Genomic DNA, 15745 nt, shown 5'->3' with positions numbered 1-15745 from the left:
AGCTTGAGCAAACCAGAACAGCCAGAAATAATCACCTGGGTAACTTAAAAAAAATTCTAATGCCCAGGCTTTACTGCTAGCCAATTAAATCACAATCTCTAGGAGTGTGGTCTGAGCTTTAGTTGTGGCTAGGTGTTCCCAGGTGATTCCAACAGGGAGTGGGGTGGAGAATCATTGAACTTCTGAGACAAGCTATTTGTTTTTCACCTCAGCTTTTCAATGATTATTTCTATTTATTTGAATATACAACTGGTATCTCCTGGCAAACAGGGAGTCAAAAGAACTGTGCACACAAGCACACACATGCACACACTCACATACACCACTCACCTTGACTTCTGGGGGGAATGCTGCTTTGAACAGAAGGGAGACATTTTCTGAGCAGATGCACAGACTGAGCTTGCTGATGTTCACATGAAGAGAGTTCATGGACTTGACCTTGGGACAGATGTCATGCTCCCCATAGAAGGGGGACACAGTGATGGTTGTTTGGGCATCAGTGAAAGGCACATTGTCAGTCAAACCTCCATCCAGGTATTGCTGTTAAGGGAGGAAATGAAGACAGGTATTGGGGAAGTTGGGGCTAGAGATTCATATGTTTTCCTGACTATAGAGGCTTCTCAGAGGTGCCAGCAGGCTGATGTGGTGGGAGACCAGGGGATATGGAATCACACTTAATCTTTGAACAAATCCTTACTGAGAATTTCTGTGCCAGGCACTCAGGGCTGCCTTGAACTGTTATGTAGCTTGTACAATGCACAAAGGTGCTTGGCCAAGAGGCAAGGTGGAGGCTGGAGGCCACCCACCATCTGCTAGCCAAGTCCTATGCCCAGGGGGGCTCCACTCAAGTGCCTTCTGTAATGTGCCTACAGGAAGCATGTGAATGAGGGCCCCTGTGGGCACTGGGGAGAGAGTTGATGGAGACCCAGCCACTGCCTTAGAGGAGACAGGAGGTCCTGGGTTCAAAGTCAAACCCCACTTCATGCTTGGGAAATCTTGGTCTGGATACTCAACCTCTATGGGTCTTCTATACAGACGACCATCACCTTGGGAGACATTGAAACTTAAATGAAATAGTGAACCCAGGACCCAGATGACCCCTAGAAGATGCCCTCTTATCCTCCAACTAAGTGGCATTTTGAGGATGAGTTTTCCTTCATCTACATCTTTAAATAATCTTATTGCCCACAGCCAAGTTGGGACAGGCAGTTGTTGTTACAATTGGGCAGAGTTTCTACCTGTGGAATTGGTGTCTAGAATGATTCCCAAACCACAACCAGCCCACCTGGTTGTCAGGATGCACCCAGAAAACTGCTTTCAAACACTAAAACTAGAGCATGTTCCTCAGCTTGTCCTTCCAAAAGGACAAGGGCAGAGCTTAGCTGAAATGAGGTCCAGAAAAGAACTTGCCATAATTACACATGTTTTCAGCATTAAGGGAGACTTCTCTTGAGTATCAGAATTATCAGATTTGTACACAGTAACATCTTCAAAGTCATAGCCACCCAATTTCTCTGGAAAATGGAGGAAGGCATCAAACCTCACTGGCCTAAGGGAACATGGAACTAAATATCAGAACTCTCTAGTTGACCCTGAATATGTAGGAAGCCATGTTTACTACTTTTTACTTAAGGCATATTCCAAGTCCAGTTGTTCTACCACATAAAAATTTTCCATCCATTTTGAAGTTTCCTGCAGTAATGTTCTGAGTTTGCTCAGTAGATTCTGAAGAATGACCTGTTGTACTTTTCTGCAGGGTTTATATGACTATATTTGAATGGTGATTGCATATCAGCTCTGGCCAGAGTGGCCTGTGGGAGGGGAAAGGTAATAACATCATAGCCTGCATTACCAAACACTTATATATACCAGACTCTGTGTTAAGCACTTTATCTGCCTTGTCGCATTCAATTCCAAAACAATTCTGTGATATTGTGCTATAAACCCACATCTTACAAGTCAATCTCAGAAAGCTTAAGACACTTGTCCCAAGTGGCACATCTCATAAGTGGGAGAGCAGGAATTCAGTTCTAGGTTTGTGTGTCATGCAGAGCCTGTGAAGATTTGGAATAGCCACATGCTCATGCTAGACCTAACAGGGATGACAGTGCATCTGGGCACTGAGTGAAGCTCTGAGAGTGTAAATAAATGCTTCTGTTCTGCAGACATATGGCCTATAACTGTATTAATGTATGAGCTGAGAGGGTCTCTAAAGTGCTTTCCTGCTCTTGGACAGTGGGATTTCATGACCTTCCTCCCTAGAACAGGGTTAAGAGGTCTTCTTGATCTTGGCACTATGGCCATTTGGGTCATGTAAGCCTGTGGTGTGGGCTGCCTTGTGCCCTGAAGAATGTTAAGCAGCATCCCCAGCCCCTATCCTCTAGATGCCAGTAGCAGCCCCCCACTTCTGACAACCCAGTGATGATGGCAGTGGGAGTAAAGGGTACAGAATCATCTCTGGTTGAAAACCACTGCCTAGAAGAATGCTGCCAGGTAGCCCAGCCCAGACCCAAAGCCTAGTCCAGCCTGGAGATCAACTCGACTCCAGTTTCTTCACCCCTGGCATGGCCCAGGGATCAGCTAGGACACCCATTTATTGAATTGAACCAAATCCCAACGCTACCAGCATCTTCTGTCCAAAAGCTTGGGCTGAAAAGGACAAAGTCACACCCTGAAAGGACTCAAAATTCTCAACCAGGAGGAAGAGCCAGAACTGAGCGGTGGGAAGTCAGGGGTCTTAAGCAAGAGACTGCTGGGTGCCCTGGAGCCTAGTTCTAGGGGAGATAGGAACATCCATGTGCAGCCACTGGCAGAACACGAGGCTGTGCCTGGGCCAGGCCATGTGGCAACACCAGGATCCAAACCATGCTTTGAGCCCTCCGTGGCTGGGTCAGTGCCCTGTGGTGACCTGAGCTTGGTGGGACTGGGAGTGGAGAAGACCGGCTGCCCTCCAGGTGTACTAATTCAGACCCCATCCTCTGGGGGTGGTGGGACACAGGCTTCAGCCTTCCTGACTCCAGGCCAGTCCTGGGTATCCTTGATTCTTGATTCCCCCCATCCCCCATCACATGGGATGAATAACCACATCTCCCTTTATTAGCAAGGACTGAATAAGATACTGCCCGTGAAATGCAGCTGATCCTCCTTATTCCTGGACTCCTTTTTGGTGCTTTGGCAATGTCTGATGCACTCTTTCCAAGGGGAGGGCCAGGAAGGCCATGCTCAGCCTCTCTGTTTCAGGTCTCACACTGTAAACAAGTGTCTTTTTTATGATACATTTAGTGCCACACTTTTTGCATTTCTTGTACTTTTGCAGCCTAGTGCTGAAGTGCTGTCTAGTGTTCCTAAGTGCAAGAAAGTTATCATGTGACTTTCAGAGAAAATATCTGCCTTGGATAAGCTTCCTTGAGGCTGGGAGTTCAGTGTTAATGAAACAGCACCTAATTTAATGAGCTCCCTTTACCTCCATCTAATTGTGGTTGCTGATTAAACTTACTCATCTTGACATTCAGAAGCCTTGTTCAAATACTGCTCTATAGTGTCCTGAATGCAAGGACACTGTTTGAAGATGGGGTTCAAGGGGGGCAGTATCTAAAATGCAGCAAATCAAAGAACATCCTAAGGAATGATTCTTTGCAAATTTCAGGAGAAAACAAAAGATATAAGGTGTCTTTAAATAGATACACACCTAGGACAAGGTTAAGGTGGAGAGAAAGTTGTGACCAAAGGATCCCAGGAACACAACCCCCCATTTCCCCTAGGGACAGTGGTTCAGTCCTGGCCAGTGCAATGTTCTGGAGACTTCAGAGAACATAGCTCCTATGAATTCTGAGATTGGCTATACTTGGCTCATACTAGCTGATTGATAAATGTGAGCTCTCTCTGCAAGTTGGTTCTGCTTATTCCACAAACAGGCCTGTATCTGCTATTCTGCTACTATTCCCATAAGTTCATAAATGTCCCTAAAATGCTAAGATTTTAGAGCTTAAACTTTGTTTTGCACCACACTGTAGAGAAACAAAATAAGACGAAAAGCTGTGTGAAGCCAGACTTACAGTCCTTTGGTTTAGAAAACATATTACTGTTATGTTTCCCCTTAAGAATGAAGCTCTACCTTACACATGTAGCATATTGAAAAGCATCTTATACTTTAAGTCGGCCACTGGGAACCTATATTTACAGCTTGGGTAAAGATTAAGTAAATAAACCAGCTTACCTGACAGGTAGCCAGGTAATTGATTATACCAAATGTTGGTTTTGCTTCCCAGGGGGCCTGGAGGGGGAACAGCTTTGGCTTCTCTGCAAGGCTGAGAAGCACAAGCCTCCATGTCTGGGAACTGGGGAAAGGGTGGGGTGGCATTGAGCCTGGTGCCTGGCAGGAAAGAGCTGTGCAATCACACCTTTAAGGGAAAGACCAGGGACCTGGGACTCAGCACAAGCAACCACCAAAAAGCAGACTTACCACACCTCTGAAGGTAGGAGGGATTAAACCACAGTAGAAGGGGACAAAGCAGGCACAGACCAAGACCTATAAAGACAAGGGAGTGAATCCACTAGCCAGAATAGAGTCTGCCTGTCTTTTTTCCCCCCTGGCTTCTTATAAGCCTTCTCCAAACAAGCAGGCAACAAAGCTGAAAACCCTCTTTGCACATGGGAGGTGCTTTGTTAAATGAGTTGAGTGAATGATGAACCAACATAGGACATGAATTTCTGGTGTATGGGTCCTCCCTACAGTGTAAGCTCCTTAGCAACAGAATCTGTGCTGGACTTAAACTTCCAGCCCCTGTTCCCCACAAGACAGCTGTGCTGGCCACTGGAGACAGGATCAAGAGTTACTGGCTCATTGGCAGATTGAGAAGAGGCTAGACTGGGGGGCTTCTCAAATGCCAATGTTCATCAGAATCATCTGGAGAGCTTGTAGACAACAGGCTCCACTCCCAAGATTCTGATCAGCCAGTCTGCTGTGGGTGCTGGAGATTCTGCATTTCTAACAACTCCCAGGTGATTCTGTCGCTACAAGGACCAACTCTTTGAGCTGTGCCATGTTAGAGAGAATTAAGCATGATGGAACACTGATTCATGTAGAGCTTGCCATGTAGGAATGGACAGGTGCTGGCTGCCCACCAAAAGCTTCTGGAAACAAGAGAGCAAAAATGGGCTGCTGACATGCTACAGGGCTGCTACAGGGGGCAAGGCTGCCATCTCAAAAAGATCTATTAAGCATCCACCAAATTAAATGGTATTTTGATATTGCAGGTGATCTCTGTTCTGGGACCTGGGAACAGAGGCAAAGAAGAAATGCTCCCACCCTTGTGTGGCCTCAGTCTAGAAGGTGTCCTCATGATGGAGCATGTATAGACTGTGTCATGGTGAGGACCACACCCTGGAAAAGTTTCCTGTAAGTGGTGGTCATGAGCCAAATCTTGAAGGATAAGTAGGGATTACTTGAAATTGACACTGTCCTAGAATATTCAGGGTTAACAGATGCTACAGACCAGACCCCTGGGTGAACACAGAGTCTATGCCACTCTGGGGCATACAACAACCCAGCATCACCTGCAGCCAACTTCCTTTGTATCTCATGAGATGAGGTAGGGGGCCTAGGACATCCCTCTCTGTGTTGCTCCCAGAATTAAACTTCACACCACCCAGAGAAGTAAACAGCTTACGTCTACAACTTCCATTTTGGACTGAAAATCAGACACCAGCAAATTTTTCCCATCAGACATTCTGGTGAGTGAGATGCACATTTTGCCAGAGACGAGCTGGTGGACGTTGGCTGGGAGGTGTTTGTGGAGTTCCTCCCGAAGGTACTTGCTCATATTGAAGGATGGGTGCAGAACGCCAAAGTTCCGTTTCCTGACATTCTGGATGATATCCACAAGGATCTGTAAGATCCGATCTGGTGGCAGAAGACAAATACACACAAAAATGTACCACAGATGAAGCCTTAGAGCAAGCAGGCTGCCCCACTTTTCTCTCCACCTGTGCTGAGCAATACGGTAGCCAGTGCTGAGTCCTTGAACTGTGACTGGTCCAAACTGGGATGTGTAAAACATGTACCTGATATCAAAGGCATAGCACACTCCCAAAAGAGTATAAAATATCTCATTAATCACATTTTAAGTTTGATTACATATGAAAATGATAATATTTTGGATATATTGAGTTAAAATATACTACTAATGTTAGTTTCACTTGCATCTTTTAGTCTTTTAGTTGTGCCGGTATGGTCACTAGAAAATGTACAGTTATCCACATGGCCTGCACTGTATTTCTATCAGACAGGGCTGCTGTAGCTCTTGCCACAGGAATGAGCCCCCACTGCCACAGGCCCAGGTAAGCAGCCCCCATCCCCATTCCTCACAAGACAGAAGCCAGGGACTCCTTGGCACCAGAGCTTCATTTAGCATTGCAGGGTGCAGGAGAAAGAATGCAGGCTTGGACCCGACTTAGAATCCTGATTCCACCAGCTCATTAGCTGAGTGTCCTCAGCAAGTGATGTTACCATCTTTCTAAGGTTCTCACTGCCTCTTGAAGCTGGGAGAGTATTTATCTACTGTTTGGGGTCAGAAAGGATTAGATAAGATGTTGTCTGTAAGGTGCTTGTCCCAAAGGGGGCTCCTCGACACTGGTGCTAACCGAAAGCCTCTGACACTAGAACCAGCAGCCTGTCCAGTGGGCATGGGGCACGTTCAGCCTCCCTCACTGGCCTGGCCCATCTGTCTGGCCTGCAGGGCCCCTCTCCAAGCCTGAGAACTGGGCAGTCATAAGTCCTGGGCTGCTGCAGGACACACCTCACCTCCTCCCTGTCCTGACTCAACTCTGACCCCTCCCAGCTCTCCCTCCATGCAGGGCCCTGCTGAGCCTGGCAGAGGAGAGAGAACTGCCCACAGCTGGTTCTCCCCGTCCTTCCAGGCAGGTCAGCACAGCTCAGGTGTGCTCTAGGTCACGGTCCCTGGGAAATGCTCCTCAGCAGCACCCAGGAGTCCCTGGTGCACAGTCCTCTTTGAGACAAGGGGTGAAGTCGGGAACCTGGGTCTCCCAGAACACTGGTAGCAGCTCCTGGTCAAAACTGCAGATCCACTCTCCAGGGACCTAGTGGTCCTGAGCCTCCCCCAGGCCCTGCCAGGCATGGCCCCAGCCCACCAGTCCTCTCCCCATTTAGGAGCCCCCCTACACTGTAGGGGACCTTTGGAACTGTCCTCCTGCTCCCAGCACTTTCAGACCTTGTCCTAATTAAACACTGGTCCAGGTGGGTGCCTGTGGGTCACCTTGGGATACAATGGTGGCTGTTGTCATTGCTAAAGCCCAGGACATGCAGACATGCCTTGAGGCCAGGCTAATCCTCCCCTGATGCCACACTTCCTGCCCCTTGCTCCTCTCCCCCTGGCTGGGGAAGGCCAACAGCCAGGGCAGCCTCTCCCAATCCCCACCTCTGGGTCTGCCCAGCGTCTGCTCACTGCTCTTGCCCAATGGCAAGGCTGCACATCTGCCCAGGGGGCATCCTGGGACCAAAGTCGCTCCCTGCTGGCTGTGCCTTCCTCCATACAGCAGTCACCAGCCAGAGCAAAGAATACATTTGTTAAGGAAGCCCAGATAAATGGGGGCTAACAAGGGGCATTATCCTCCTGCCTGGGACCACTGGGTGCCAAGAGCTGCACCCTGCCACTTGACGCAGGCGTTGACCCGTCATCCGGCAGACTTGTGGCACATCTGCACCTGTTTGCTGGAGTGGGGTGGGGAGAGTCCCCCTAGTAGCTGGGCCAGCCAGGCGCAAACCCCACACCCAGGTCAGCGGAGATTACAGGAGACAATGGGGGATGTCCAGTGACCCCCAGGAAGGGTCCCTCAAACTTTTGAAGGAGGGAGAGGAGACAACTTTCTCTCCCAATTCCCTACCTCCCCCACAACTCCCCAGTGGTCACGACCCCAAATCAGCAGGTCTGTCCTGGAAGACTCCCAAGGGTGGCCCACTCCCAGCAGCTGCTGGGCCTCAGGAAGGGGACGACCGCGTGGGGCAGGGGTGACTCCAGGCCCTGCAGTCCCCGGAGGGAAGGAGGTGCCCACCCTGGGACCCGGGCCAAACTCCCCTCCTAGTCGGACCCAGGACAGGGCGGCCTTTTGGCAGCTCAGCTGGCCAGCGCTTCCAGAGTGGGTGCCAGAAGACCCGGGTTTCCGTCCTGGGGCGGGGGTAAAGCGTGAGCGTCCCCGACTCCTGCAGCCTCGCTCCGGCCCCGACCACTCATGGATCCCGGACTCGGAAGAACCAACCCTCCAGGCGCCCCCCCTCTCTGGCCGGCGACAGAGCGCCCCGCGCGAGGCGGGAGGGCGCCGCGGAGGATGCGTCTGTCCGGGAGGGGCAGCCCCGGGAGCCCCCCTGTGCCCTCCTCCAATCCCAGCCTCACAGGGGGCCCTCTCCCGGGGAGCCCTCTTCCCTGGGAGCCTCGGCGGCGGCCCAGACGCACCCAGCGGAATCCCGGCGAGGAAGGTGGCGCAGTGCAGCGTCCCGGACGAGGAGGCAAAGAACATGCGGGCGTCGCGGAGGAGGTGCGGGGCGCGCTCGCTCAGGCAGTGGGTCACCCCGACGTGGTAGAAAACTAGGAAGCCGCTGCCCACGAAGGACAGGCTCCAGCCGCGCCCAGGGTCGTACATGGCGGAGGCAGGTCGGGATCGGGGTCCGCAGCTGCTTGTCTGGGCGCCCTCGCGCTCTGAGCCCGGGGTCCCTGCGGTGGCCCAGGGATTGCTGGGCTGACACCCGCCCAGCCCCCTCGCCCCACGCAAATGAGTCGGCGGGAGGCCCAATGGGCGGTCAGGACGCGCTCTGGAGGGGCGGACCTGCGGGGGTGGGCGTCAGCCTGTCTCCCCCACCCCCACCCCGCTCCTCCCCCAAGTCGGGAGAGAGTTTTCCCAACTCCAATGGACAAGGAAAGTCCTAGTGAGAAATATTTTCCCGTTCATCCCGTAACTCAGAGACAAAGTAAGGGCGCCACAGGTTCCTTGGCATGTTTTTTTAACTTTTTTTTTGTGAAATATAACAGATATACAGAAAAGTGATAAATTTCAAAATACAATTTAATAGATAATTATAGAGCAAATTTCAAAGTATAGCATGGAATACAGATCGACAATTTAGGTTTTTCCTTCTGGCATTCCTAATACACTAGGAGAAGAAATATCTGTATAATGATTAACTAGACAATCATTTGTTAAGTCTAAACCTCTCTGTTGCAACTCCTCCCTCTGGTTTGATCATTTTCTCAATCTTCAGGGATTTTTGGGCAATGACCATTCTAATTTCTTCATGTTGAAAAGGGGTGTTGATATTATGGGGTAGGAGGATACAACTGGTTGATGTTCTGGGAGAGACTAGGGAGGTTTTAAGTTTCTGGAAAATAAACCTAATAAGTGAAACTTTTGTAGAGTCTTAGATAGACCCCTAGGTTTTCTTTAGGGTTTTCAGAAATACTATTGGTTGGGACTTGACATACCCTGACAATTTGTAATATCTGGCTGAAGCTTGCATAAGAGTAACCTTGGTATAAACACAGAGCTAGGGTTACATGGCCACAATCAATTTTAGAACATTTCCATTGTTCCAAAAAGAAAAACCCCATGCAACTTTTATTCCCCTATTTTTCATGCTTTGCTTCAGAGTGGTACTTGTTACATTTGATGGGAAAACATTCACATACTACTGTTAATTATAGTTCATAGTTTGATTAAGTGCATTTCCCCCTATATATCACTCTATTACTAACACCTTGTAATTGTGACATTTGTCCTAATTCATGAAAGAACATTCTTACATTTGTGCTATTAATCACCTTCATCATCTACAACAGGGTTCACTATGTGATAAGGTCCCTTATTTCATCCTCTATCTTTCCTTCTAGTGATATACATGACTCTAAACTTGCCCTGTTAATCAGAATCACATGCACAATTCGGCACTGTTATTTACACATACAATAATGTGTTATCCTCACCTCTATCCATTCCCAAGCATTTATAATCAAACTTATTTTAAAATTCTGTACAAATTAAGCATCAGTTATCCATTCTCTGTCCTCATTCTATCTTCTGGGAACCTATATTTTAAGTAATAACTCCTTGAGTTTGCTAATTATATTTAGTTCATATTAGTGAGATCATGCTGTATTTGTGCTTATGTGTCTGGCTTATTTCACTCAACCTGATGTCCTCCAGGTTTATCCATGTTGTGGCATGCATCAGGACGTCCTTCTGTCTTACAGTTGAATAATATTACATTATATGCATATACACATTTTGTTTATCCATTCATTGGTTGTGAATAATGCCTCTATAAATATCAGTGTGCAAATATCTGTTTGCATCCCAGCTTTTAATTCTTGGTATATACCTAGTGACAGGGTTGCCAGATCATATGGCAGTTCTATTCTTAGCTCCCTGAGGAAGTGCCAAACTGTCTTCCACAGTGGATGTTCTATTTTACATTCCCACCGGGAATAAATAAGCTTCCTATTTTTCCACATCCTTTCCAACACTTGTAGTTTTTTGTTTGTTTAATAGTGTCCAGTGATTGGGAAAGCCGTATGGACCACACTCTCCTTTGTCCAGTGTATGGATGGATGAGTAGAAAAATAGGGGCAAAAAAAAAAAAAAAAAAAAAAAAAAAAAAGCACCCGGTGTTCTTTTTTACTTTAATTGTTCTTATTCACTTAATTTTTAGTCTTATTATTTCTGTGTGTGTCCCCTAATGAAAATGTTCAAAAATTAATTTTGGTGATGAATGCACAACTATATAATGGTACCTGTGAACAATTGAATGTACACTTTGTATAACTGCATGATATGTGAATATATCTCAATAAAATTGAATTAAAAAATAGTGTCCTTTCTAGTAAGTGTGAATTGATATTTCATTGTGCTTTTGATTTGCATTTGCCTATTAGCTAGTGAAGGTGAGCAACTTTTCATGTGCTTTTAAAATTGGGTTCTTTGTCTTTTTATTGTTGAGTGGTAGGCTTTCTCTATATATTATGCAGATTAAACCCTTATCAGATATGTGGTTTCTAAATATTTTCACCCATTGCATAGGCTGCCTTTTTACTTTCTTGACAGTCTTTTGAAGCACAGAAGTTTTTAATTTTGAGGATATCCCATTTATCTGTATTTTCTCTTGTTGCTTGTGCTTTGGGTGTAAAGCCTAATAAAAATTTCCTACCCCAAGATATTGAAGATGCTTCCCTACATTTTCTTCTAGGAGTTTCATGGTTCTAGTTCTTATATTTAGGTCTTTCATCCATTTTGAGTTAATGTTCATATAAGATGTGAAGTAGGAGTCCTTTTTCATTATTTTGGGTATGGATATCCAGTCCTCCCAGCACCATTTGTTGAAGAGACTATTCTGTCGCAGTTGAATGGACATGGCAGTCTTGTCAAATATCAATTGTCTGTAGATGTGAGGATCTATTTATGACCTCTCAATTCAATTCCATTGGTCAATATATCTATCTTTATGCCAATACCTCGCTGTTTTGACCACTGTAGCTTTATAATATGCTTTATATTTTTACTAAGATTTTTGACATACCATACAATCATCCAAAGTATATAATCCATTGATCACATTACCATCATATAGTTGTTCATTCATCACCCTGATCTATTTTTTTAAACATTTTCCTTGTACCAGAAAAAGTGAAAGCAAGAATTTAAAAAAAAAGAGTGAAAACAGATCACCCAAATTGCTCCCCCCATTCTTCCCATAGTTTTTTTTTTTTTTGCCCCCATTTTTCTACTCATCCATCCATACAATGAACAAAGGAGAGTGTGATCCACATGGCTTTCCCAATCACATTGTCACCTCTTACAAGCTATATTATTATACAATCGACTTCAAGATTCAAGGGTTCTGGGTTGTAGTTTGATAGTTTCAGGTATTTACTGCTAGCTATTCCAATTCATTAAGACCTAAAATGGTTATCTATATACTGTGCAAGAATGCCCACCAGAGTGACCTCTCAACTCCATTTGAAATCTCTCAGCCACTGAAATTTATTTCATTTCATTTCACATCCACCTTTTGGTCAAGAAGATGTTCTCCATCCCATGATGCTGGGTCTAGATTCCTCCCTGAGAGTCATATTCCACATTGCCAGAGAGATTTACTCCCCTGGGTGTCAGATTCCACATAGTGGGGAGGGCAGTGATTTCACCTGCTAAGTTGGCTTAGCTAGAGAGAGAGGGCCACATCTGAGCAACAAAGAGGCATTCAGGAGGAGAATCTTAGGCACAATTATAAGCAAGCCTAGCCCTCCTTTGCAGTAACAGTCTTCCCAAGGGCAAGTCCTGTGATAGAGGGCTCAGCCCATCAAACTGCCAGTCCCCAATGTCTGCGAGCACATCGGCAACCATCGAGGTGGGGAAGCCTAACACCCCTGCATTCTCCCTCAGTTCCTCAGGGGTGCTCTGCATATTTTTTTCATTGTGGAGAAATTGGAACTCTTATTCATTGTTGGTGGGACTGTACAATGGTTCAGCCACTCTGGAATACAGTCTAGCAGTTCCTTAGAATACTAGATATAGAGTTACCCTTCAATCCAACAATTGCACTTCTTGGTATATACCTGGAAGATCTGAAGACAGTGACCCAAACAGATATCTGCATGCCAATGTTCATAGCAGCATTATTCACAATTGCCAAGAGATGGAAACAACCCAAATGTCCTTCAACAGATGAGTGGATAAATAAAATGTGGTATATACACATGATGGAATACTACACAGCAGTAAGAGGGAACGATGTTGTGAAACATTACAACACAGATGAACCTTGAAGACATAATGCTGAGTGAAAAAAAGCCAGGCAGAAAAAGAGAAATAGTATATGCTACCACTAATGTGAACATTGGAAAATATAAAAGGTTTATTATTTAGAAGGTAGGGGACCTAGTGAGAGAGAGCAATTAGTGAAGGGGGAACAGTAACCTAATAAGAACAGATAAGTTATTGTGAGTAAATTTAACATTCTGGGAATGCCCAGGAATGATTAAGGGTTGTTAATTTCTGGTGGATATGGTAGGAGCAAGTTCACAGAAGTGTTGCTACTTTAGGTTATCTGTTTTTCTTATTCCTTGACTGGGTTATATTCTGTATACTTTCTTGGGGTAGAGTAGAAACATGTTGGAAGTAAAAGTAGCTATTTTAGGTTAGTTGTCTTTTTCTTATTCCCTTCTTTTGGTTTGTTTGAAATGTTTTTTAATGTATTTTAAAAAAATTTTTATATAGTTATGCCGAGGTCCAGCCTCAGCAAACGTGACAGGGTCCTAAAGTGGGGGTCGGCGTCGGCGCTGCAAGAAAAACATCAGACACAAGCGTATCTGGGACAAAGCTCAAGGCTCTGACAATTTTAATGAAAAAGTGATTTTCTTTTATAGCTCAAAGTTACATAAGCTCTGCACCTGGATCACGCGGGTGAGAGCTGGCAAGCACAGCATATAAATCACAAAACCATTGTTACTCAATTCCAGGGGACATTGGGGTCCGAACAGGGCGGGGGGACTGAGCAGTGTGTGTTTTCGTCCCTATGTTAAGACAACTCTATTCCGGTGCAGACCTTCCAAGTTCCTCATAATATTCTTCCTTGTTCTCAGCAATGATTTCTGTTTTGGCTATTTTTAATTATTTAGGAGGGCTTGTTTTTGTACCTAAAGTAAATTAGCTGTGGGCTCATACGAGGAACTACTCTCGTACCATAAGCCCGTGGGGTGGGTGCCCAAAGAATTTCTTGTATGCTCTGGCTGCCCGAGGCCAGCCATTAGGCACTAGTGGAGCGTGTTGACCCTGATTCAGTTCTAACCTCGGCAAACAACGGGGCCTGTCAAGGAACCGGGTGATGAATTACGTGGTTTACATTGCTTCTGCTTTGGCCTTCTAATCGCTTTCTCAGTGAAATATTTTTGGATGTCAAAGGGGGAACTTGTGTAAAGGAGGATGTCTGGAAAGGGGCAAGGGGGCTTCAGGCAGCTAAACGGGGTGGCTGCTTTCTCATAGGTGGAGGAGGGGGTTCATCGAAAGGTAAAATCATCGGAAGGTGCCCAACACTTTGTCATATCTTTGATTATTATCCAGAGTATATCCCAAATAATAACATTAGCAAAGAAAAAGAGAAAGCAGAAGCACAAAGATTAAAAGAATCAGCATTGCAATAGTCCATCGGTGGTAGGCTTTGCCAGGATCCGTCGAGGGGCCACGCCCGCCGCCGTGCGGCACATCCACAGTAATGTTTTCTGTTGAACCTGAGGCCTTGCCATCAGGTTTAGGATGTGGCGATTTGGCTCCCGACATAGTTAATTGTTAGTGTAATATGCTTTAAAGTTCAGAAGTGTGAAGCCTCCAACCTTGTTCTTTTTTTCAAGATGTTTTTGGCTATTTGATGCCACTTACCCTTCCAAATAAATATGATAATTGGCTTTTCCAATTAGACAAATAGGCTGTTGGAATTATGATTCAGGTTATGTTGAATCTATAAATCAATTTGGGTAGAATTGACGTCTTAATGATTTTCAGTCTTCCAATCCATGAACATGAAATGTCCTTTCATTTATTTAGGTCTTCTTTAATTTCTTTAAGCAGTGTTTTGTATTTTTATGTGTACAGGGCCTTTAAATACTTGGTTATGTTTATTCCTAGGTATTTTATTGTTTTGGTTGATAGTGTACATGGACTTTTTTTTCTTGATTTCTTCCTCAAATGGCTTATTACTTGTGTATAGCAACACTACTAATTTTTTTTTTTTTTTTTTTTTTACCGTATGGAAACTGTATTTCAGTAGGATTAAACAGGTAAATTTTTTAATAGATTATTTTTCTGAGTTCAGAATGGTGAATGAGTTTTTTTTTAATTCAGTTTTATTGAGATATATTCATATACCATGCAATCATCCATGGTGCACAATCAACTGTTCCATCATATAGTTGTGCATTCATCACCCCAAAATATTTTTGAACATTTTCCTTACACCAGAAAAAATCAGAATAAAAATAAAAAATAAAAGTAAAGAAGAAAACCTAAATCATCCCCCCATCCCACCCTATTTTCATTTAGTTTTTGTTCTCATTTTTCTACTCATCCATCCATACACTGGATAAGGGGAGTGTGATCCAGAAGGTTTTCACAATCACTGTCACCTCTTGTAATCCACATTGTTATGCATTCATCTTCAAGAGTCAAGGCTACTGGGTTGGAGTTTGGTAGTTTCAGATATTTATTTCTAGCTATTCCAATACATTTAAATCTAAGAATTGTTATCTATATAGTGCATAAGAATGTCCACCAGAGTGACTTCTTGACTCAATTTGAAATCTCTCAGCCACTGAAACCTTATTTCATTTCATTTTACATCCCCATTTGGGTCAAGAAGATGTTCTCAATCCCATGATGCCAGGACCAGATTCATCCCTGGGAGTCATATCCTGCATTTCCAGGAGATTTGCACCCCCAGGAGTCATCTCCCACTTAGGGGGGAGGCAGTGAGATCACCTGCCAAGGTGGCTTAGTTTGAGAGAGAGGGTTACATCTAAGGAAAAAAGAGGCACTCAGGGGGAGACTCTTAGGCAAATTATAAGCAGGTTTAGCCTCTTCTTTGCAGTAACAAGCTTCATAGGGGCAAGGGCCAAGACAGAGGGCTCAGCATATCAAGCCATCTGTCCACAATGTTTGTGAGAACATCAGCAACAATCCAGGTCAGGAAGTCCAA

At 45.2% G+C, this 15745-nt stretch overlaps 1 protein-coding gene and 1 long non-coding RNA gene across 3 annotated transcripts in view; one reads left to right on the top strand and one right to left on the bottom strand.

Annotated features, from left to right (window-relative positions):
• Nucleotides 1-8748, bottom strand: part of LOC119542358 (1-acylglycerol-3-phosphate O-acyltransferase PNPLA3-like) — a 30344-nt gene extending 21596 nt beyond the window's left edge. Inside the window, exons 1-4 of one of the 2 annotated variants that reach the window (XM_037847051.1) lie at nucleotides 8469-8748; nucleotides 5670-5902; nucleotides 4463-4528; nucleotides 331-540 (exon numbers count right to left, since the gene is read on the bottom strand). In XM_037847051.1, coding sequence (XP_037702979.1) covers nucleotides 331-540; nucleotides 4463-4528; nucleotides 5670-5902; nucleotides 8469-8655 — 696 coding nt within the window. In that variant the 5' untranslated portion in view covers nucleotides 8656-8748. The remainder of the gene's footprint in view (nucleotides 1-330; nucleotides 541-4462; nucleotides 4529-5669; nucleotides 5903-8468) is intronic. The other variant, XM_037847052.1, reaches the window with a different exon arrangement.
• Nucleotides 8329-15745, top strand: part of LOC119542359 — a 40177-nt gene continuing 32760 nt past the window's right edge. Inside the window, exon 1 of the long non-coding RNA XR_005218460.1 lies at nucleotides 8329-8666. This is a non-coding gene — a long non-coding RNA (uncharacterized LOC119542359). The remainder of the gene's footprint in view (nucleotides 8667-15745) is intronic.

Source organism: Choloepus didactylus, chromosome 8 (assembly GCF_015220235.1).
Source record: "Choloepus didactylus isolate mChoDid1 chromosome 8, mChoDid1.pri, whole genome shotgun sequence".
NCBI classification, from domain to species: Eukaryota; Metazoa; Chordata; class Mammalia; order Pilosa; family Megalonychidae; genus Choloepus; species Choloepus didactylus.
Note: the sequence above shows the minus strand (reverse complement) of the source record. Positions and strands in the feature narration are given on the sequence as shown.